This window comes from Urtica dioica, chromosome 2 (genome assembly GCF_054948205.1).
Source record: "Urtica dioica subsp. dioica isolate 48M chromosome 2, U.dioica_male_clone48M_v1_H2, whole genome shotgun sequence".
NCBI lineage: Eukaryota > Viridiplantae > Streptophyta > Magnoliopsida > Rosales > Urticaceae > Urtica > Urtica dioica.
This window is the reverse complement of record NC_142757.1, coordinates 55,110,931-55,132,505: the sequence shown is the minus strand read 5'-3', so window position 1 is coordinate 55,132,505 and position 21,575 is coordinate 55,110,931. Positions and strand designations below refer to the sequence as shown.

The 21,575-nt window shown below is 38.8% G+C and overlaps 4 protein-coding genes across 7 annotated transcripts; 1 reads left to right on the top strand and 3 right to left on the bottom strand.

Annotated features, from left to right (window-relative positions):
• The first annotated feature begins 495 nt into the window (after positions 1 to 495).
• On the top strand, positions 496 to 6,186 carry LOC149405841 (U-box domain-containing protein 44-like). 2 transcript variants are annotated; one of them, XM_089630041.1, is made up of 5 exons: positions 496 to 965; positions 2,200 to 2,778; positions 3,120 to 3,429; positions 3,962 to 5,093; positions 5,546 to 5,678. In XM_089630041.1, exons 2-4 carry the CDS (start codon positions 2,227 to 2,229, stop codon positions 5,089 to 5,091), a joined length of 1,992 nt encoding a protein of 663 aa, XP_089486167.1. In that variant the 5' UTR covers positions 496 to 965; positions 2,200 to 2,226; the 3' UTR covers positions 5,092 to 5,093; positions 5,546 to 5,678. The 2 variants fall into 2 exon arrangements, with proteins under 2 accessions (XP_089486167.1, XP_089486159.1); XM_089630033.1 differs by having other exon boundaries at positions 499 to 965; positions 3,962 to 5,087; positions 5,546 to 6,186.
• A 479-nt stretch (positions 6,187 to 6,665) lies between these two features.
• LOC149405840 (F-box/kelch-repeat protein At5g42350-like) lies at positions 6,666 to 9,681 on the bottom strand. The gene is made up of 3 exons (XM_089630051.1): positions 9,441 to 9,681; positions 8,090 to 9,220; positions 6,666 to 7,666 (listed from the first exon to the last, which is right to left on the bottom strand). Exons 2-3 carry the CDS (start codon positions 9,079 to 9,081, stop codon positions 6,895 to 6,897), a joined length of 1,764 nt encoding a protein of 587 aa, XP_089486177.1. The 5' UTR covers positions 9,082 to 9,220; positions 9,441 to 9,681; the 3' UTR covers positions 6,666 to 6,894.
• Positions 9,682 to 13,006: 3,325 nt separating this feature from the next.
• LOC149405839 (uncharacterized) lies at positions 13,007 to 14,588 on the bottom strand. Its single transcript, XM_089630063.1, has 3 exons — positions 14,443 to 14,588; positions 14,152 to 14,267; positions 13,007 to 14,040 (listed from the first exon to the last, which is right to left on the bottom strand). The coding sequence occupies exons 1-3, from the start codon at positions 14,551 to 14,553 to the stop codon at positions 13,701 to 13,703; spliced, it is 567 nt and encodes a 188-aa protein (XP_089486189.1). The 5' UTR covers positions 14,554 to 14,588; the 3' UTR covers positions 13,007 to 13,700.
• A 391-nt stretch (positions 14,589 to 14,979) lies between these two features.
• Positions 14,980 to 19,626, bottom strand: LOC149405838 (YTH family protein). Of its 3 annotated transcripts, none has more exons than XM_089630006.1 (10): positions 19,534 to 19,626; positions 18,821 to 18,897; positions 18,072 to 18,274; positions 17,738 to 17,989; positions 16,931 to 17,010; positions 16,609 to 16,841; positions 16,457 to 16,503; positions 15,920 to 15,976; positions 15,287 to 15,351; positions 14,980 to 15,199 (listed from the first exon to the last, which is right to left on the bottom strand). In XM_089630006.1, exons 2-10 carry the CDS (start codon positions 18,891 to 18,893, stop codon positions 15,127 to 15,129), a joined length of 1,083 nt encoding a protein of 360 aa, XP_089486132.1. In that variant the 5' UTR covers positions 18,894 to 18,897; positions 19,534 to 19,626; the 3' UTR covers positions 14,980 to 15,126. The 3 variants fall into 3 exon arrangements, with proteins under 3 accessions (XP_089486132.1, XP_089486140.1, XP_089486148.1); XM_089630014.1 differs by having other exon boundaries at positions 18,072 to 18,164; XM_089630022.1 differs by lacking the exon at positions 18,072 to 18,274.
• Between the last annotated feature and the right edge of the window lie 1,949 nt (positions 19,627 to 21,575).

Below are 21,575 nucleotides of genomic sequence, written 5' to 3'. Positions count from 1 at the left end.
TTCTCATATGCTTTTCTTATTCAAATATTAATTTTTGGTTGATATAATTCTCTAACCAATTATTTTCAATAAATTAAGAATTATTTAATTAAGTAAAAGTTAACATGTGGTATGTGTATGACCTACACGTATAGGTTATACGGTGTAGGCTATTTTACGTAATTCTTTAATTAAATGTCATGTATATATGTCATTTCTCAACGAAAACTTATTGCTACTGCGATTTAAATTGTTAAAAACATTTGTTATAAAATTCCAATGACCAAATCTATTATTAAGGAGCCTAAATGCTAAAATAACATGCGTAATTCATAAGCCAAATTAAAATAATAATAATAAAAATTCCTCGAGAGAGTTTTATTTGATGAGAAATGTGGGCAGCTCAATCATTGAATTTTAATCCAACGGTTTAGTTTAGCTTAGGCAAAATAAAATACCTTTCTACTTTAATAATAACTGCAAATTCTATTTTTATTTTTCTATTTCTAACTAATTTTTTTTTATTTTTTTTCTGGTGCGTTGAATGAATCAGATTCAGAAGAAGAAGAAGAAGCTTAGTACTCAAGAGTTGAATCTGATGTAATAATCGGTTTTGGGTTCCTAGATTTTGGCCACAAACAAATCTCTCTCTCTCTCTCTCTCTCTCTCTCTCTCTCTCTCTCTCTCGCTGGGCTTCGAGCCCCGACGACCATGTCTATTTAGTCAACCTTTTTCTGTCTGTCTTTCTCTGTAAACAATAACCTTTTATTCTCCAAAAAAAATATTAAAATAAAATAAAAAAACATTTATTTTTATTTTGTTTTTTCTCAGCTGTCCACTCCTTTTTTTCTTCTTCGATTTCGTCTTCGAATCCTCTTTCAGTTTTTCCCAAATCTTTCTTTTCGAGAGCTGAATCAGCAGAGAGCCAAAGCTTTTTCATCGAAGCTCGTCTCTCGGAATCGCCACGCTGTACATTGAATCGCAAGGTATTAATTCCTCTTCTTCACATTTCAGCTTCATTTTTTTTTTGGTCTCGCTTGAATTTGTCTTGTCTTGTCTACTGTGAAACGAATCGATTCTTCGAGATCGTCGTAGTTTTGTAATTCAGGTGAGGCTTTATAGCGAACTCGTTAGCTTTCTATTTAAGTCAGTTTCGCCTGAATTTGTCCGTACACTTGTGGAGCGAATTGATTTTTCGAGCTTTCAATAGAACGGTAATTCAGATGATAGCTTTTGAAACGAACTCGTTACCTTTCTGTTTAAGTAATTTCTGCCTGAATTTGTCGGTCTACATTGTGAATTCTATCGAGTCTCTTGAGCTCTTAATTGTGCTTACAAATTGTCTTAGTCCGGCAATTCAGATTAGCTATGAAACGAACTCTTTACCTTTCTATTTCAGTCGCTTTTGCCTTAATTAGCTTGTCTACTGTGAAACGATTTGATTGCCTCTGAATTAGTGATCGCTCGGTAATTCAGGTTAGCTTTAGAAAGAACTCTTTACGTTTCTATTTAAATCACTCTTGCCTGGATTTGTTTGCAACTGTGAAACAATTCGATTCTCAAGCTCGTTAATTCAGGTTAGCTTTAGATAGAAGTCTTTACCTTTCTATTCTAGTCACTTTTGCCTGAATTTGTCTCTTGAATGCCAAACAAATCGGCTCTGGGGAGCTTTCTATTATAATTCAGATTATAGTATTTAAAAAGAACAAAGTTTCCTTTCTATACAAGTCACTTTCTCCTAAATTTGTCTATCTACTACAAAACAAAACGAATCCAATCTCGAGATTTCTATTGTATTCTAGAGATAGGCTTGGTATGGTAATTAATTCAGGCTCGCCCTAAAACGAAATCCTCACCTTCCTGTTCAAGGAAAGAACGGTGAATCTGCTGTAATGTTCGTTGGAATCCTTGTCTCTATATGTACATTCATGGTAGCTTAGGGCAAAAAAAGAGAAAAAAGAAAAGAAAAGAAAAGAAGAAGAAACCATGTCTCAAAGTCACGAGCCTTCTACTATGTTTAGAGTAGAGATTCGCTTGAAACGAACTCGTTACCTTCCTATTTAAGTAAATATCCCCTGAACTTGTCGGTCTACTTTGAAACAAATCGATTCTCGACCTTTCTACTATGTCTAGCGTCTAGACTAGATATTTTTCGTAATTCAAAATTTAGCTTTCTATACGTAGTCGCTGGGATTCACGTTAGCGATTCATTCATGGCAGATCAGGGCACACACAAAAAAAAAAAAAATGTCGGGAAGTTACGACGGAAGCTACGAATCGGAGGAGAGTCGGAACTTCGAGAAGACGCATCTGGAGCCGATCTACGACGCGTTCGTGTGCCCGTTGACCAAGCAAGTGATGCGGGACCCGGTGACACTCGAGAACGGTCAGACTTTCGAGAGAGAGGCGGTGGAGAAGTGGTTCAGAGAGTGCCGGGAGAGCCGGCGGAGGCTCGTCTGCCCTCTCACCTTGAAGGAGCTCAGGACCGCCGACCTGAAGCCGAGCATCGCTCTGAGGAACACGATCGAGGAGTGGAACGCAAGGAACGAGGCAGCGCAGCTCGACATGGCCCGCCGATCGCTCCACCTCGGCCCCGGCGGGCCCGCCGAGCATGAGGTCATGCTCGCCCTGAAGTTCGTGCAGGAGATCTGCCAGAAGAGCCTCGCCAACAAGCACATCGCTCGAACCGCCGGTCTCATTCCGTTGATCGTCGACATGTTGAAGAGCAATTCCCGGAGGGTCCGATGCAAGGCCCTCGAGACCCTACGCATCGTCGTCGAGGACAACAATGAGAACAAGGTAGCGTTTTTTTTTTTCTTCATTCTTTTGATTGTTGAATTTTTAGATATTCTTAATTTTGAACTGTCTTGGCTCGTGAACTTTACGTGTTGTAGCAGATTGGTCCTTATTCTTTGAAAACTTGACAGTCGTGACCTCTGGACTAATTTTTGACAATCTGCCGCTATCTGCAAATTTCAGGGTTTTATGCAAATTAGCCGAAAAATATTGTTACTAAGCACGTACATAATTTAGAAGCAAAGTTAGAAGCAGTTATTGAATAGAAGCAAAGCACGTACATATATTTTTTTTTTTTTGAAAGATATGGTTCATTTGGTTTTCTCTGTGTGTCTGTTTCGCAGGAGATATTGGTGGAGGGCGATACGGTCCGGTCAATAGTGAAGTTCTTGTCTACCGAGCAGTCGAAAGAGCGCGAAGAAGCTGTGCGTTTGCTGTACGAGCTTTCGAAGTACGAAGTGCTGTGCGAGAAGATTGGCTCGGTCAGCGGCGCTATTCTCATCCTGGTCGGAATGACCTCGAGCAAATCGGAGAATCTTTTGGCCGTCGAGAAGGCCGACAAGACGCTCGAGAATCTCGAGAAGTTTGACAACAACGTTCTCGAAATGGCGAAGAGTGGTAGACTTAATCCTCTTCTGACTCAGATTCTTGAAGGTAACAATCGACTGCGTTATTTCCATTTTAGGTATAAGAACAAAAAAGGGTCCATTAGGAAAATAGCCAACTTAAGCGTTTGATATTGCTAAATAGCCAACGTTTGGTAAATCTTAGATAAATAGTTATTTTCACGTATTTACAGGCGTAAATCTTAGATAAATAGTCATCTCCATATATTAGGCCACGTCATTATTTACGGCTATTTACCTAAGATTTACCAAGCGTTGGCTATTTAGCAATGTCAAACGTTTAAGTCGGCTATTTTCCTAATTTTCTAAACAAAAAAACGGACAAGAAGAGAAATTTCATAAAGACCTTCTTGGGGGTCTTAGTTACTGAATAGCCTCGGTAGTTGAACCTTTTCAAAACTAGACTTTTGGCCCTCTTTTAGACAGAAATACCCGTTAGACGATTCAAAAAGGTCTACATCTGACATAGCTCAACTAGTGAGTCTATTCATGAATAAAGACCGTTTTTTTTTTTTTAATAAAATTCAATGTTACGTTATTATGGTGCGGTGATTACACAGGCCCTCCCGAGGTGAAACTGTCGATGGCGAATTTTCTGGGCGAGCTGGTCTTGAACACGGACGTGAAGGTCCACGTGGCGAGAACGGTGGGGTCGTCTCTGATCAGCCTGATGAGAAGCGGCGACATGAACTCGAGGGAGTCGGCTCTGAAAGCGCTGAACCAGATCACTTGCGAGGCGAGCGCGAAGGTGATGATCTCCGCCGGAATCCTCCCACTCCTCGTCAGAGACCTCTTCGCCGCCGGAGCGAACCACCTTCCGATGCGCCTCAAGGAGGTCTCGGCCACGATCCTCGCCAGCGTCGTCAACTCCGGCCACGACTTCGGGTCGGTCCCGGCGGGCCCGGACAACCAGACCCTTCTCTCGGAGGACATCGTCCACAGCCTCCTCCAGCTCATCAGCAACACGGGGCCCGCGATCGGGTGCAAGCTCGTCCAAGTCCTCGTCGGGCTCGCCGCCGGCTCCGTCGAGAGCGTCGTCTCGGCGATCAAGAGCACCGGAGCCACGACGAGCCTCGTCCAGTTCGTCGAGGCTCCGCAGCGGGACCTCCGATTCTCGTGCATCAAGCTCCTCCACAACCTCGCCCCGCACATGGGTCAAGAGCTCGCCGACTCGCTCCGCGGCACCGTGGGCCAGCTCGGGAGCCTGATCCGGATCGTGGCCGAGCAGGACTCGGGGATCACCGAAGAGCAGGCCGCGGCGGTCGGTCTCCTCGCCGAGCTCCCCGAGCGGGACTTGGGTCTGACCCGCCAAATGCTCGACGAGGGCGCGTTCCAGCTCGTCTACAACCGGGTCGTCCGAATCCGACACGGCGAGACCAAAGGGATCCGATTCGTGACTCCGTTCATGGAAGGCCTCGTCCGAGTCCTCTCGCGGGTCACGTTCGTCCTCGCCGACGAGCCCGAGTCCGTGAACCTCTGCCGGGACCGCAACCTCGCCGCGCTCTTCCTCGAGCTCCTTCAGTCCAACGGGCTCGACAACGTCCAGGTCAGCTCCGCGACCGCGCTCGAGAACCTCTCCAACGAGTCCAAGAACCTCACGAAGCTCCCCGACGTTCCACCCCCGAGCTTCTGCGGCTCCATTTTCCCGTGCCTCGGGAAACCCGCGGTGATAAGCGGACTGTGCAGGTAAAGGTGGGCAAAAAATGATTAAACCGGTCATAAAACCTTTTACGATTTTAGACGGTTAATTGTCAACCGTTTAAAAACGGTCAAAAGGTTAAACTGATTAACCCTGATTTTTTTTAGAACGGTTAACAAATCAACCGTTCGTTGCAATATTTTTTGGAAAAATAATACAAAATAGCCATTTGAAACTTATTGATTAGCAAAATAGCCAAAGTTTCAAGCTTTCAACAAAACCGTCAAAGAAAAAAAAAATTGACGATTATTATAAGCTATTATATCACTTTAAAAAAAATTAACCTAGGATCAAATTATTTTTTTGAAATCTGGGTCTTGCACGTTTTGGTTATTTCACCGGTTTTAGATAAACCTTGGCTATTTAGCTATATTTTTTCTTAGTGGTTTGGTTAACCACAGTCAATCATGAAATAACCGGTTGAAATTAACCGATCGTGGTCCAGGGTCCACCGAGGGACGTGCTCGCTGAAGGAGAGCTTTTGCCTTCTAGAAGGTCGGGCGGTGGAGAAGCTCGTGGCGCTATTGGACCACACGAACGAGAGGGTGGTCGAGGCGACTCTGGCGGCGATTTCGACTCTGCTCGACGACGGAGTCGACGTCGAGCAAGGCGTGAAAGTGCTGTGCGAGGTCGACGGGATTCGGCCGATTCTCGACGTTCTGCTCGAGAAGAGGACCGACAATCTGTGGAGGCGAGCCGTGTGGGCCGTCGAGAGGCTGCTTCGGACCGAGGAGATCGCGTACGACGTCTCCGGAGACCAAAACGTCAGCACCGCCCTAGTCGACGCGTTCCAGAACGGGGATTATCGCACCCGCCAGATCGCCGAGCGCGCACTCAAGCACGTCGATAGATTGCCCAACTTCTCCGGGATTTTCCCCAACATGTGATTCTTCTTCGGTGAAAAATAAAATAAAATTTATTTCGAGCGTACATATACATGTTTCTTGTTTTGTTCCCAACTTGTAGAGAGAAAGAGTTTTGGATTCAACCTTGTTTATTCGTTTTGTTTTTTTTTTTTTTTGCCTTTTTATTGTAAGTGTTTATTAATATTTGTGTGTATACAAGCAATTTGATTTTCTTCTTATATGATTATTGAATCCTTGATAAACTCGTCTGTTTGTGTATTGCAATAGCTCTCTTTGATTTCACTCATAGTAGTAGCAAGGAATATATATATCGTTTATAGCTTCTTTTAAGTTTTGGTCAAAATGTTGCCTATGCGTTTATAAAAACATTATAATCATATATTCAATTATCTTGTTCGCGCTAAAAATTTATTGTTCGATAAATATTTAAATTGACTTTGCGCGTGTTAATTAATCTGATCAAGAGTAGTCTAAATTAATAAGATATTATTAGTCTACTCTTTTTATGTTCATTTTGTTCGATGTTAACCTAAAGTCAATAATAATATCGGCAAATATCTACTCTTTTTTAACATTTGTGATAAACAATAAATAATATGAATAATTACTAAGCCTCGCGGCTTGTACAATAAAGTACAAAATAATTAGACACTTGAGAGTGTGAATAAGTTGTGATGAAGAGAAGTATTAAAAAGAAGATGACCAAGTAATCAAAGAATACAAGATACAGTGTTTTTATCTTCAATTACAACAGAAGTTCACTATAAATGAACGTAAATATAGGCGGGGAATAATATAAATCAATAAATAAATACAAAAGGTTACATGTGATGTGAGGCAAGTAAATCACTAAACAGCAATTACTATCATTATTATTATCATCAGAGGGAAAATGGGAAGCTCAAAAAAAAAAAAAGACTGAAAAACTTTACAAGTGTAGTACGGCCATGGATTTCGTCGCACACGACGAAGCGTCGAAGTCGTGTCCGTGCCCGACCCGGTTCCTCGACACGTGTCTCCACTTGATTCGCCGGCGATCGCCCGAGACGACGTCGCACACGGTCAAGAAATCCAACACTTGGCCGAATATCTTGAACATCTCGACCCCGAAGATTGATCCCCGATCGGCCACGAACGCGGCGTTCCAGTCCATCGGAGCGTCCGGGTGAACCGAGACCTCTGCCCAGTCCGGGCAGCCGAGATCGAGCTCCCAGAGCTTTCGGACGGCCTTGTTCCGCCGCCCGATCTGCCCGTCCCCCTCGCACCACGACACCGAGAGCATGAAGACCCGACCGTCGCAGGCCACGAGCTTCGGGTGGTACTCGAGGACCCTCGGCGGGGACGGGTCGCGGGTCTGGACCCGGACCCAGAAACCCTTTTCGAGATCGTAACCCGCGAGCTTGTCGGTCTCCGAGTACGCGTAGAACACCCCGTTGCAGACCGCTCCAGAGCAGACCGGCCCGAGTTCGGCGACGGGGACGCGCTGGATCTCCGTCCACTTGTTCGACGCCGAGTCGTAGATCTCGCCGGAGTCGAGCGGCTCGTCCCACGGCCCGCGACCCCCGACCGAGATCAGAAGAAACCTCTTTCCGCTGCTTTTCCCCGCCGCTCTGCTGCTCGAAGATGACGGCCGATGAGACGATTTTCTGTTCGCCTGAGGCGGCGGAGAAGAGGCCTCGTCGTGTCGCCGGAGCGAGAGCCTGTGTGAGTAAAGGTGGGCAAAATGGTTAACCGGTTAAACCTTTTAACCATTTTAGAACGGCTAACCAAATAACCGTTAGTTTCAATATCATTTTTTTGTTGGTAGTTAGTTTAACTATGAAATAACCTGTTAAAACAACAAAAAGATTAGGTAAACAGCCAACTAAAACGTTTGGAATTGCTCATTACAAACGTTTCGAAAATGTTAGGTAAATAGTCATAAATATGACGTGATTCAATAAATGGAAGTGACTATTTACTTAAGATTTACGAAACGTTGACTATTTAACAATGTCAAACCGTAAATGTGACTATTTACCTAATGAACCCTTAAAAATAAACCGTTCAGTCAATTTCAACCGAATAAAATGCAAATCAAAGGGTTCAGTTAATTTAAACCGGTCAAAAATGCCCGTCTTTACCTGTGAGGGTCTCCGTACACGTCGGAGGCGGCGAGCCGAGCCCGAGGCCGGCGAGCCTGGTGGCTATGAGCCGCGAGGACGAAATCCCGGGGCGGCTCGAAGACCGCGAGGACCGGCGCGGACCGGGCGTGCTTCATCGGCGAGACTTTCCTCCACGATCTCCCGAGCGGACTGAACGATATCACTCCCTTGTGGGTCTTGAACGAGCTCCGGTCGACTCTCCCGAGGCTGCTCAGGCTCGAGCACCCACCGACCACGAACACTTCCTCCCGAGCCGCCGCAACCGAGAACCCGAACCGGCCCCGGATCAGCCCCGAGTCGATCCGGTGCCACTTCTCCATGGAAACGTCGAGAGCGTGAACCTCGCCCGAGCAAAACCCGTCTTTCACCGCCCCGAAGATGAAGACCCAAGCGCTGTTATTACGATAACACCCCTCGCGCCTCATCTCGAGGAACCGGGCCGCGGTGCTCAACCGGTTCCATTTTTTGCAGACGAGCCGAGCCGCCGCGAGGGCCGTCAGAGGAAGCCTCGCGAGGCACATCTCCAACACATCGTCCGGCAAGAAAAACGAGTCCATCGTCGTCGGAGGAGGATTTTTTTCGACGGCTTCGCTTCGGTGGTGGTTGTTGCTGACGTGTCTCTTCCAGAACCGGTGGTGGTGGTGATGGTCCTTCACGCCGTGGGTCCCGCAGATGGATTTGCATCCCGGCCCCGCCGCGGCGGCCTTGGCTTCGTGGCTTCCGGAGTCGGACCTCCTTCTGAGATCGCCGGAGAATTCCTCTCCGGTGGCGTCGGTGTCGGCGCCGACTTTACAGCCTCCGCCGCCGAGGCCGTACAGACTCAGACACCTCAGAGCTTTCCACTTTTCTCCGTCGCCGCCGTCGATCTCTTCTTCCTCGAATCCTCCTCCGCGGCTATGGCTGTGGCTATGGCTATGGCTCTTCTTCCTCAGCTTCTGGCTCGAACTTCTGGTCAGCCTCTCGGAGAACATTCTGTGCCCGAACCCTCACTCGAGCTCATCAAAAAAAAAAAAAAAAAAAAACTCTCTCTCTATCTGATCGCCTATTGGAATCTGTGAAGCTCGTATACACAGTCTGTTTGAGAACGCGAAATTCGTCGGACCTTTTAACCTAAAGGATCGAAACAATACAGAGGCAAACGAACAAAGAGATGTAATTTCGATCGATTCGCCATTGTTGGATCTAAAAGCAAGCACAAAGGTTTTTTTTTTTCTTTTTCTCTCACAGACATTGACGCGACAATCCAATTGAACTCTCGAGAGAAACTAGGGTTTACGACACAGCCGAAAATAGAAAAGAGCTCAGCGAAAGTAGAGTAGAAATGACTTACTATGGCAATGTTGGAAGAAGAATGAATCCATGGAAGACGAGATTCAGAAACTGTGTTGGTCTTCTCTTTTCTCCTCTTCTCTCTTCTCTCTTCTCTCTTCTCTTTCCTTTCTACTATTTTAATGCGAAGCCATCAATCATCACACACACATACAGAGATAGAGAGGGACTAATAATTTTTAATATCTCTAATAATCAAATTGTAATTAATGAGAATTGAGAAGCATGAAATATTTATATATATAATTTTTTTTTTATGAGAGAGAATCAAAGTAAAGTAGACTTAGAGAGATGAGAGAGATACAGAGTGAGTGGGTTTCTTTTGCTTTAATTTCTTTATTTGTCTCACGTTTTCTTCTTTTTAGTTTGGGATTTCTTTTTTTCTTTTTTCGATAAGGGTTATTATCGATTAAGATTACATGATATATTAACAGTGTAAAATGTACATGATATTATTGGGCAAAATTTAATAATTTATGATAAATCTTAAAAAAATATACATTTACGAAATATGTGTGAGATTACTATTAGTTTGTGATTATTCTAAACCTATAATCATTTACGAAATTTTTTATCAAAATCCAATAAATATTTTTTAATCCAAAATTATGACAAAATTTGTCAATAAATACCGATTTATTGTCAATAAACACAATTATTTATGGACAAGAGAAAAAAAAATTAGTACTTTTTTTTGTCTTCTAAATAGTCGTAGTTTTGGAATAATCTCTTTTAGTTTTAACTCTTTTTACTTTGAAAAAAGAGTGTGCATTCGTCCTATATTCCTATATAATATATTAAATATATATTTTATGAATTTATCTCATTTTTTTAATCAACTTGATTTATTTTTGTCTAATATTTTAGTCTCGAACATAAATGTTTTAGTTTTAAAACATCTCTAATACATACACCAAATTTGGTATAATTTTTATATAGAAAATATAACTCTATTTTGAATTTACATTATTATTTAATATATCACATGATTTTTACTATAATAATATCAGTTTTGATGCAAACTCAAAGTAACTTACCAGCAATAAAAGATAAGTCAAAGTATCAAGCACTAAATATGCCAAGCAAGATGAAAATTTTGGCAAATTTATATATAATTTATAGATAAATCATTGGCAACGATCTTAGATTTTTCTCTTAAATTGAACTTCCACATTTTTACTTGGTTATCATTCAGAGCCATATTATCTAACAAAAATGCTTTCATGTAGAAATTTTTATGGTCAAATACGAGAAAGTCATCCTGACTATAGTTCCAAACTCATTTGGGTGATAAAAAAATTGGTTTTTCTGGGGGAAGATTTCTTTTTAAATTTGGGACAAAGTATACTTTGACGATGAACGTTCGGTGAGTAAAAACTCAACTTTTGAAGGGTCGAATAAAAAGTTACGTGACAGTTAGCTCACCAAATATTTTGTTTTCCTCACCTGATTTAAATGTGACCATCAATCATCTAGTTTTAAATGCATTTGGAAATATTCAAATTTTTACAAAGAGAGAGATAAAAAAAGTGTAGGTATCAAGGATATTGTGTGATAGAGAAGATTTGATGAGTTCGAATATTTGCTTGAGAGCTTATGTTTTTCCTTCCCCGAGTTTTCATCTGTAAGGTATATTTATTTTTGGATTGTGGATTGATTAGACTCACGATTTTTTTTCGTTATTTCAAGCGGTAAAAATCGAATAAGTGTCCGCGGTCTATATTTGCGTTTCAATCTTCAACTTGCAGGGTTTTGAGCTTATTCTTACTTTTGGATTAGGTTCTTCTAGGTTTCTCACTTCTCATCAACAAATTATGGATTAGTCATTCTTCTCTTCTTTTGAGAGCTTGAACTTGTAATTGCTCAAACCTTATTGACGATTTGATTAGAATGACCAGATTATTTGTTGATTAACACATTGTAAAAAAAAAATAAAAAAAAATCATCGTAAATATTTATATATTGACAATTTAATGATTTGTGTTTAACTATAAGTATATAGAACTCTAAATATAAAAAATAATTTTAAATTAGATAAAATATAGTGGGATTTGGTTGGTAAACACTATATTGTAACAACTACTCTCCAACTACCTTCCCAATACAACTTTATCATCGTAGGCCCTTTGTTCGAAAAGAAACAAAAACGACAAGCGAAATAAATTAATAAAGAAACAGCCTCTTCTAATATTTGTCTTCAATCAAAAGACTGTCACTTTCGGTATATGCTCAAAATAATCACACAACACAAATATATCTTTTATATTGTCACTTTCGATATCCTCACAGAAATTGAATTTCACGTCAAACAAATGGATCGGATTAACTTATCGTGTTTTCATTTCATTCGAGTAAACTCGTGGCGTAGTGCTGTTCCAGATTCTTGGCATCATGTGGGATAATTTTATTTACGTGCTTTCAAAATATTAATATCTATTTTAATAATCATAAAAACATGGCCTTAAAAATCGCGAGTCCCACGACGCTTTACGACCCAAATAAAAGAAACATTAAAAATTTAAAAAGTGTAATGATATACATAACATATATATATATATATATATATATATATACTTTTTTAATAAAAAACAAAATAAGATATTTTTTTAAGGCAATTTTATTGCGAGTGGCACGATCTCTGGTGCAAAATTATCAACTAAACTATGCTAAGAACTGCAAAAATACGACGAATAAGATCTGAATTTCATTTTACGACGAATAAGATCTGAATTTCATTTTACATCCGACAGAAGGTGTAGTAAAATTAAAAAACCAAAAATTATTCAGTCCATAGTTTAACACATAATAATAATACTACTAATAGTAAGAATATTTCCCTAATATATGACTATTACTGAATTTCATGTCATCTAATAATATCTAGCATCGCATCAAAAAATATCGTAACAAATTCATCTAATAAGTTATTCCATCAAACCAATTATTGAAGGTACAATTTTTTTTTTTTTTTTGGAAGTAGCAACAACTCATTATTGTAAAGTTGTTATTTCATTAAAATGAAAATTACAAATTCAACAAGTTAAATCTAAAGAAGAGTCAACATTCCCAACCTACTATCAGAAAGAAGCTCAGGAAAGAGAGCATCTTCACAGTGCCGGTAAAAAGTAAGAACCAAATAAAGAAAACCGAATCAGCATCAAACTTTGGATTAGCGCATATGATAACAAAAGCTTTAAATTAAATGATTTTTATTTTTCTCATATGACAAAGTAAGATCTGGCTATTAGTAAATTTAACCGTTGGTTTATCTTTATGCAATAGAAAGTGAAGGTTTTGGGGGTTTAGAAATTAGGAAACAAAAAGAAAGAAGCAAAGAATCTTAGCTTTTGAAAAGAATGACACAAGCAATAACAATGGTTTTTTATTGATATATTGGTTCATACGAGACGAAGATAATCACTTGACTCTTCAAAACACTAGTTCTGTTTCCTATTTCATATACTATCCCATCTGAAAAACACCAATTCACACTTTTTTTTTCTTTCCTATTCGTAGTGATTTACGCTTCACAGTCATCAAGCAAAGCATATTAAAGAGATACAGAGCTCAACACACAATTTCCATACATTTGAATCCACTGGTTTTTTTTAGTTAGGACTCTATTGATATTAGAGAGTATGATCTGATAATTAGTAGACACGTAAAGGGTCAAATATATAATACTAATTGGACTATAAACAAAGGGGAATTAGCAGAGAATTTGGTCAGGAAAAAAAAGACGGTGAAGAAATTCTGATCCTTGGGAGAGCCAAGCTAAGAGACTCTCGAATTTCCCGAGGTTAGGCTCGTAAATTCGACCGGGATTTCGGAATTTGAAATCAACTGCAAGTTCATTCCGTTTCACCGTGATCTTACAGCTTTTCTCGGCTTTCGATTCTCTGGTTTGCAACATTTTCTTCACCGTAGAATTTAAGTCTCCACATACTATCCTATCTTAAAACACTATATCTATACACATCATTCGAAAATTTCATAGAATATAGACCTTCTCAAGGGTCTTAATTCATGACTAGCCTCAGTACTTGAGCTTCATCCAAACTAGACTTTTGTCATTCATTTAGACAAATATACCGTTCAAAGTTCAAACTAAAAAATATTCGTAGAGCGTTCTATTCTAAGGGTAAAAAATGGTCCAAAAATTCCTGGTAAAGTTCTAAGCAAGACCTAAAGTTCTAATCAAGACCTGTTAGAAGCTCTAGTTTAAGAAATTTCTACAAGAAAATTTTCATGTAGCACCTTATTATCCGAAACCAGGAGGCAAATCCGGGTCCTCTTCTTCGCCCCTATGTTCGCCGCCGGAGATCTTCTTCTCCGGCGAGGTCAAGGGCTGCGTCGGATCATCGATCTTCCTCTTCCGATCACCACTGTTCGCCGGCTGTTCTACCGGCTCGTTGACCGAGACCTCGCTCAACGCACAGTCAATCCCGTCGGAAACCCGAGCCGCCACGCCATCAGCGCCGCCGCCGCCGATCATCCTGTTGTAGACCGACTCCACGGTCTCTGCAATATCGCTCTTCACGCCATCGCTCGATCGGATGATTCCCCAAACGCCGTCGGAAAGTTTTCCGGTCAGTCTCTCACTGACCACGCAACACAAACACACTATGAGACACAAATTCCGATCGGAAGATTAAGGCCACGAGGCATACATTACATTACATACATACATACATACATTCATACATACATACCCGATTTCTTGATAAATTGCGTCGGAAAGCTGTCTAGGTTTCATAATCTCGGCTCCAGGACGGTTAATCGCCGCCGATTGCCTCACCATTGTCCTCAGACTTTCCCTAAGCTCTTCCTGAGAAGAAGAGGAAGAAAAAGAATCAATCGGCTTGTTCAAGAGATAATTCAATGGTTAAGGGATTCGAATCCGGTTCCGAAAATCACATCTTTCACTAACAGCACGATTGGCGAACTTTGAACCCTAAAAAAAAAAAAAAAAAAAATTACTGAAAGAGAGAGAGAATCAATACATGGTCTTTGAGCTTGCGTATGATGCTGAGACGAAGCCTGTCGAAATCGCCGTCGTCTTTGAGCTTCGCAACGACGTCGTCTTTGGTTATCTTCGTTTTCAATTCCGCCATTTGAGCTATAGCTCGCTTTGCTTTGCTTATTTCGCTTCTGAGTTATATATAGTTTCCCCAAACTCTATCCACTTTTTTGTCACTTTTCATTTAATTACTTTATTTATAAAAAAAATGTCGTTTCCATTCATATAATATAATTTTTTTCTTATATTGAAAAAATGGTAGATTCGGAAGGAAATTAAGAGTTTAATTTGGAAGCTTAATAATTTCTAACGAATAGACTGAATTTATAATAAAAATTTAACAAGATTCTAGATAATTATAATGTAATTGGCTTCCAAAAACCAAACATAAAATATATTATAAAAATTTGAGATGTAAGACAGACGGACAGACTAGTATTGTAATTTCTCAATCATTTTATCTGATCAAATTCAAGCAATTAATAAGAATAAGAACAAGCAATGAAGCCAATTCTAAAACTTCTGTACAATTCCGTTAACTAGTAAAGGTTTAGATATCACCATCATAGTACATATATTGTACAACATTGAGGATAAAATTAAGTCTCAACATTGGAGAGATTAGAGCAACACTAATTAAGATTATCATGAAAAAGTTCAAAGTATATTATAGCTGCTGCCTCGACAAACTGTGAGCCCTCTTCCTTGAGCCACCTCGGTCGCTTCCGAAACTAGGGTTTCTGCCGAACATACCATCCATCATCGGTAAAAGGTAAATTTAATTACTGGATTTAGATCTTCGTTTTGGAAAAGAGCCGTGAACTTACTGATCTTCACAGTGTCTTTTACTTCTCGCCGAGTCTTGTTTCATTTGCGGCGGCCCAGAAGAAGCCTGACCAAAAGAGAAGCAAATGTATTTTTAATTGACCGGGAAAATCGGTTTTTAAACCACTCAAAATTCGGTTAGCCAGAAAATTTATACCGGTTAATGGTTTAACCCATCTTTAGTCTGAAAAGTTGACTCATAAAATAAGTAAATTATTAGCATTCATCTGAAAAGTTTATTCATAAAATAAGTAAATTATTAGCATTCAACTGTTATTATTGTGGCGTAAAGGGTAGATTAGTCTTTCACCATTCTCTTGGCTCGTGTATTTTCACCATTACGTTATAGCTCTCTCTAAATCTACATAAATAACATACAATTTCAAAATCTTTTGTAAGGCCAAAGTTTGAGCTAATCTGAGTGAAGTTAAGCAAAAAAAATACTTCGTTCATGTTATCTGAGCATGCTCTACAAAACCTAACTTGAGCCAAAAGAAACACTCCTAATTAACATAGAGATGGACTTGAATTCATTGGTAACATAGATTGATATACTTGATCTGCCTATACCCATCAGATATATATATATATATATATATATATATATATATAACAGGCACATAATATATTCTAACCTGACGACATAACTGTCTGTTGCTTCTGCTATGAGCCTCAAGGTATTCCTCGTAAGACTGCAATGAAAGATCAAGAAACGACGGAGAGTTCTAACTCATTCACAACCAGTATTACTGACACTATAAGAAGATTCTTGCCGCAGGAAAAAGTTGTGTTTGAAACTTCTAGTTATATGACTTTACAGAGCATCTCTTTAAATATTGCAAGAAGATGATAAGAACCTGAATCTTTCATTGCTCACAAAATAAGGCGTACAAGATAAGATATTGCAAGCTTTCTTGTTCTTTTCCCTCGGAAACATCCCAACTTTTCCACCTATAATTCGCATAACTTTCTCCTTCACTACCCTCTTTTTTATACTAAGTAATTTCTTTAATTAACTATTAGTTTCTAATAACGATACTACCCTTACGGTCCTAGCAGAAAATTTGCCATAGATGTATGTTGCAAACTCACGAGTCAAAGGAACAACATGGGAGTTGGTTAGATTATCAATAAAAAAAAAAAGACTGAAATTAGAACCAGAATAGAAATACCATTTCGAGAAAGTCATCGTCGGTCAGCACACTCGCCCGCGGACTTTCTGCAGTTGGGCCCCACAAAATCAAATCGAGGAGACAAAAAACCCACTCCACGTGTATATTTCAGGTGGATAAACACTATCGCAAGAGTTTCTTGTCCTCGGTACCTTTTGGGGCTACATAGTTTACGTTGAAGCTCTCCGAGAAAGCAGCCCCGTTTGCTCTTCCGTAGCCCAATTGATATCCGATAGCTTCGCTCTGTTGCTGGTAAGCTAATGAAGAATAAGGCACATGTGTCTGAGACTGAGACCACGAAGGATGACCCGACGGCATATTATAGTCTTCGTCTCCCAATGAGCATGGTGTTTCTGCGCAGGGTCTTTTCGAAGGAAAATTATCCCTGCGAAAATAGTTTTAGAAAGAAAAAAAAAATCAAAACAAAAATATAAAGGGTAGTGACACCTTTCAGATCTGCATAAATAGAACTACCTCATCATCTGCAAGCCATCGACGTTACTCTGCACGTCAATAAGCTCGCAGAGGGCTTCTCCGATATCTGGAGATAACTCCTGATAAAAAAAAAAAAAAACCACGATACCAAATCATATTGTTATATTTAGATGACCATAAAATGTTAAGAATACGAAGGATAAAAAAACAGAACACACAAAAATAGATGTATGTGAAAAACCCAAGAGTGATAACACTATGGGTAGAGGAGAGAAATTCACATATCGAAAATGGGTTATCATGGAAAAGTTTTCGAAAAAAAAGGGGCGAAAAGGTGATGAAACCCTAGGCATAAATTCCTATAGGCCCAATCTCTCATCAAACAACTATTGCTGAGGTGTAGAGTCTCTCCGACACTACAAGACCTTAAGACAATAATTCACGCATATCGAATTTTATTTTGTAAGGCTGTTTAGTGGAGGTTATTTTGGGAATTTCAGGCTTGTTTCGTGTTCACGCTAACTTTCCATGGGCGCCGATTTAAGAAATGTACACAAATACCTGATTTTTTATTAGTAAAATCTGCAGCCAAAAAGGATGTAGTTCTCTCATTGAGAGTGAACCATTATAAATCTGCGTGTGTATGCTTTATTCTTTGTTTATTTGATTGTTTTATGGTTAGGTCGGATTTTGGGTTCAAATCCTAACGATGCCCCGTGAATATCAAATTCTGTCACATCGCGGGCCGTCTGGGTCACCAAAACTCTATCGCATAGTTTTAACAAATAGCCGTGGCGCAAATGGAGGATAAGAGAGCACATGCACTTAATAGATTACAAAACATACCTGGCAGTCTCGGCTGATTTTGACCGGTTTATAGTCATTCAGTGGATTCTTGAGATGAAGAGTCTTTTGAAAAGGCAAGTCGTTTAGTCGCAGCCATTTGACCTTAAAACTTCGCCCCCAAGGATTGCATTTGCCGTTTCCTTGGCTCCAAACATTATCTCTCCGCCACCCAACAGTGGATATCATTTGGGCGTACCCTTGGAAGAAGCCGCTCATGTTCACGCTGAATATCAATATCACTCTCCCCGAGTTCTGCAAAAAAACAAAGTACACGCTCTGCCCGTGAAAAATCCTGATCTATACAATTAGGTAAAAAAGACACGAAAAATCTTACGTGAAAGGCATCTTCCAGAATCGGTTCGTTCATCACCTGTGTTGCCCAAATTCCTTTCTCAATTGATAGTTGGATATTCTGGTGGTTCAAACTCTTTATGATAAAATATCTAGTGTCACACAATCTACCCCTTTCACGAGTTTCACCCATGTCTTTTACCCTACAAGGTTCCCCATTCTGGTTACCCTTATAACTTGGGCTCTCTACAAGAAAATATTCATAATTCACACATCATAGATTCAAGTCTTGGAGTGCCAAATGTAGCATAAGTAACAGGATACAAAATCCAAAAACCAGCATCGTTAATTACTTCAAATGTATACCACAAAATAAAATTACTCAGTTTGAAGATTAACGAGTAACCTTGAGTGATGTTCTCAGCGTACCTTTGAACAACAAAAACTAACAGTGTAGGGAAAAAGCAAATGAACACACACTGAATTACGGAATCCTAAATAACAAAAGCTTTAGTCGTGACCAACAGATTTCAGTCGCATAATTGCTATAAAAAAATATATACACTCTTTATATTCAACTCATTGTTCATGACATGCCAATAACAGTAATTGTTGAAGAATGTCCGTTCCAGTAATCTGATCTTAATAAGAAGCCCACTCTTCCATTGTACTAACATTTAAACCATTGGTAAATCAAACTTTTCGAACAATTATTCAACGCTAACAATTCGAAGATTACGAAACTATAAAAGCATATTGATTGATTGATTGATCATAGAATAGTTTGATTACCCATGTCCTGTTTCCACTCTGTGGCCGATGAATCAACAACCGAAGCATCTTCCTTTGCCGTATCACTAGACATTATCCTAGTAACCAACCACATAAGCAAGAAATCATGAGCAACGAAAAGGCTCAAGCTAATTTGTATGCATTTATTTATTTTTATTGGAAATAAAATAAATCCGTTTGTAAAATTCATTCCACGAAGTTTGAATTCTCTCTTAAAATGCTAGATTACAACAAACGGAGAGTCATATACAGCCAAATCATTCAATTTTTTTGGCGTTCGAGTTCCAACATTATCTCTAACATTCAAGATTTTTACCCCAAGTTCTTTCCTCTGATGAATTCAATGCGCACAGAACAAAACTATTGGAGAGAAAAAGGACTATATCGTATCAATTCTTTTAACTCATTTCTGTCAATTACTGTAATGGTGGCGATTCGCGAACAAATAACGAGTTCGAGTGATACATTAAAAGAAATGCGTGGCAACAAAAAACGAAATACAAATTGTTCCTCCGAGTTCATCACTCGCCAATTTCGGCATTGAAGTTTCGATTATTTCCACAATAATTACGATTCGCAAAGCTTTTCTCGGTCTAATATCACAGGAAAAACCTACACTGTTCGAACGCGAAAAAGCACTAAAACGAAAGTTTCAAGAGTAACAGAAGATTGAAAAGCGAGAGATAGAGAGAGAGATAGCAAAGAAATCGTACCTTTTCTTCACGGAGAAAGTCGAGATTGAGAGACCGAGAAAAGCTCAGGGATGTTGTGTTTCAGTGAGAGTGAGGGATATATTGTGATTGTGTAAGAGTAACATTGATAAAAGTTCATAAATAAATATAAAATAAAATAAAATAAAAATAAAAATCACCGGGAAGTTAAATTACAAGCCCCAGCTTTCTTATATTTACCGAGTTGCGGGCAAATAGATACTTTTGGCAGTTGAGTCCTTTGACTTACTAAAAGTGTCATCTTTTGTTACATTTGACAATAATTGATACATTTGGGAAAAAATTCATTATTGTTATTACTTTTTTTTTTACTTTTACAAGCAATAAAAAAAAATTGGACCCAAAAGTTGAAACTTGATGGTGTTTGATTTCGAAAGTAGCGATTTGACTAGAATCTCAACCGATACCTAAAAACGCATATGAGCGATGTCGTGAAGGATTAGTCATTGAGCTTGTCACATTCCTATTTTTCTCGACTCCATAGTCGTGAAGTTTAGTATATGCGACCAAGATTCTCATTTTTCCCGGCTCCATATTCGTGAAGTTTAAAACAACGCGCTTATTTAATAACCATATGTAACGTGAGACTTACAAGTACAAAAAATTTATTGAATCTATCAGCGACATATTGTCTTTAATTCTCACACGAACATGTGTGTTGTAATTCTCAAAGAGTTAACGTGCTCTAACTCTTTAAGAAAAACGATAATGAAATTTCTAAGGATTAGAATAAAGGTGAAGACAATGACCGTGTTTTAATTAGGCTTAGAGGCCACATTGGCCTAAGGCCTAAATAAGAGAGAAGCCTTGGTTGTGTTTGGTAGTTAACTCAAAAAGTTTTTGTTTTCTGTTTTCTAATTTTTGTAGTTGTACTGAAAAACTGTTTTGTAGTTGTTTTCAAAAAGGTGTTTGGTACAGTTTTCATTTTTGTTTTTGAGAAAGTGAAAAAACTGAAAAAAGTGTTTGGTATAGTTTTCATTTTTGTTTTTGAAAGAATGAAAAGAGAAGATGAGGAGAAAGAGGAGAGAAGAGAAGAATTTTTTTTTCAAAAACACCTTTTATTTGTTTTCAGTTTTCTTTACTTTTTTCCAAAACAACTTCAAAATTATTTGAATTTTTTTTCCAAAAACTTAAACCAAACATGTTTTCAATTTTTTCAACTCAAAAATTAAAAAACAGTTTTTGAGAGGAGAAACAAACATGACCCTTATGTTTGGGAATCTTCTCTCATTATGATTATTAGACTTCGAGATATTGTATCTCGAATATCTCTTTGATGGATCAACAACTCATTCTCTAGTTATAATAAAATAAAGAATAGCAAGTTCATCATCCGATTTAATTTGTTTTTTATGAAGTACACCTTTTCGCATAAACAATCTCATATTTAAATAATATACACACTAATTAAAAGATGGATTTTGTAGTTAACTAACTCAAAAGTTAAAACTTGAGTTTCGTTAAAATAATCAACGTTTGATATATATATATATATATATATATATATATATATATATATATATATACCAACTATTATTATATATATATATATATTCTAATATATATATATATATATATATATATATATATTCTAATATAGCCACTAATCAAAATATTGAGATGTATTTTACATAACTACCATAATTTACTACATACCAACTATTATTAAAAAAAGAGAAAAATAACTTAAAGAAACAACATAATTTTTTCACTCTCTCTCTCTCTCTCTCTCTCTCTCTCTCTCTCTCTCTCTCTCTCTCGTTTCTCTCTTTCTCAATGTGTTTTACTTCTGAAACAATCGAATTTCAAGAGATGCGTTGTATTTGCCTCTTTATTCATAATTGCGAAAGCTTGTCCGAAATATGTATGATTATATATTATACGTATTTTTATCAAAATATACCAATAAGATCGTTCACCACGTCAATATAAGAAAAGCACTATTATACATTTTTCCGAGTGTTCGACAAAAAAACCAACTCTAAAAAATCCTGGTGCAATCAAATTTTGCCATGTAGAGTTCA

What these genes read in the sequence shown, in the direction of transcription:
- LOC149405838 (XM_089630006.1), bottom strand. Translation starts at nt 18,893, where the DNA reads ATGTCTAGTGATACGGCAAAGGAAGATGCTTCGGTTGTTGATTCATCG. An exon ending in ACGATGACTTTCTCGAAATG is followed by an intron (nt 15,977 to 16,456) that starts GTATTTCTATTC and finishes CTTTCATTGCAG; the next exon opens with TCTTACGAGGAATACCTTGA. An exon ending in AAAAGACACTGTGAAGATCA is followed by an intron (nt 15,200 to 15,286) that starts GTAAGTTCACGG and finishes TATGTTCGGCAG; the next exon opens with AAACCCTAGTTTCGGAAGCG.
- LOC149405841 (XM_089630033.1), top strand. Translation starts at nt 2,227, where the DNA reads ATGTCGGGAAGTTACGACGGAAGCTACGAATCGGAGGAGAGTCGGAAC. An exon ending in AGGACAACAATGAGAACAAG is followed by an intron (nt 2,779 to 3,119) that starts GTAGCGTTTTTT and finishes TCTGTTTCGCAG; the next exon opens with GAGATATTGGTGGAGGGCGA. An exon ending in GTGATAAGCGGACTGTGCAG is followed by an intron (nt 5,088 to 5,545) that starts GTAAAGGTGGGC and finishes ATCGTGGTCCAG; the next exon opens with GGTCCACCGAGGGACGTGCT.
- LOC149405840 (XM_089630051.1), bottom strand. Translation starts at nt 9,081, where the DNA reads ATGTTCTCCGAGAGGCTGACCAGAAGTTCGAGCCAGAAGCTGAGGAAG. An exon ending in GTGTACGGAGACCCTCACAG is followed by an intron (nt 7,667 to 8,089) that starts GTAAAGACGGGC and finishes TTACTCACACAG; the next exon opens with GCTCTCGCTCCGGCGACACG.
- LOC149405839 (XM_089630063.1), bottom strand. Translation starts at nt 14,553, where the DNA reads ATGGCGGAATTGAAAACGAAGATAACCAAAGACGACGTCGTTGCGAAG. An exon ending in TACGCAAGCTCAAAGACCAT is followed by an intron (nt 14,268 to 14,442) that starts GTATTGATTCTC and finishes TCTTCTTCTCAG; the next exon opens with GAAGAGCTTAGGGAAAGTCT. An exon ending in GCAATTTATCAAGAAATCGG is followed by an intron (nt 14,041 to 14,151) that starts GTATGTATGTAT and finishes TTGCGTGGTCAG; the next exon opens with TGAGAGACTGACCGGAAAAC.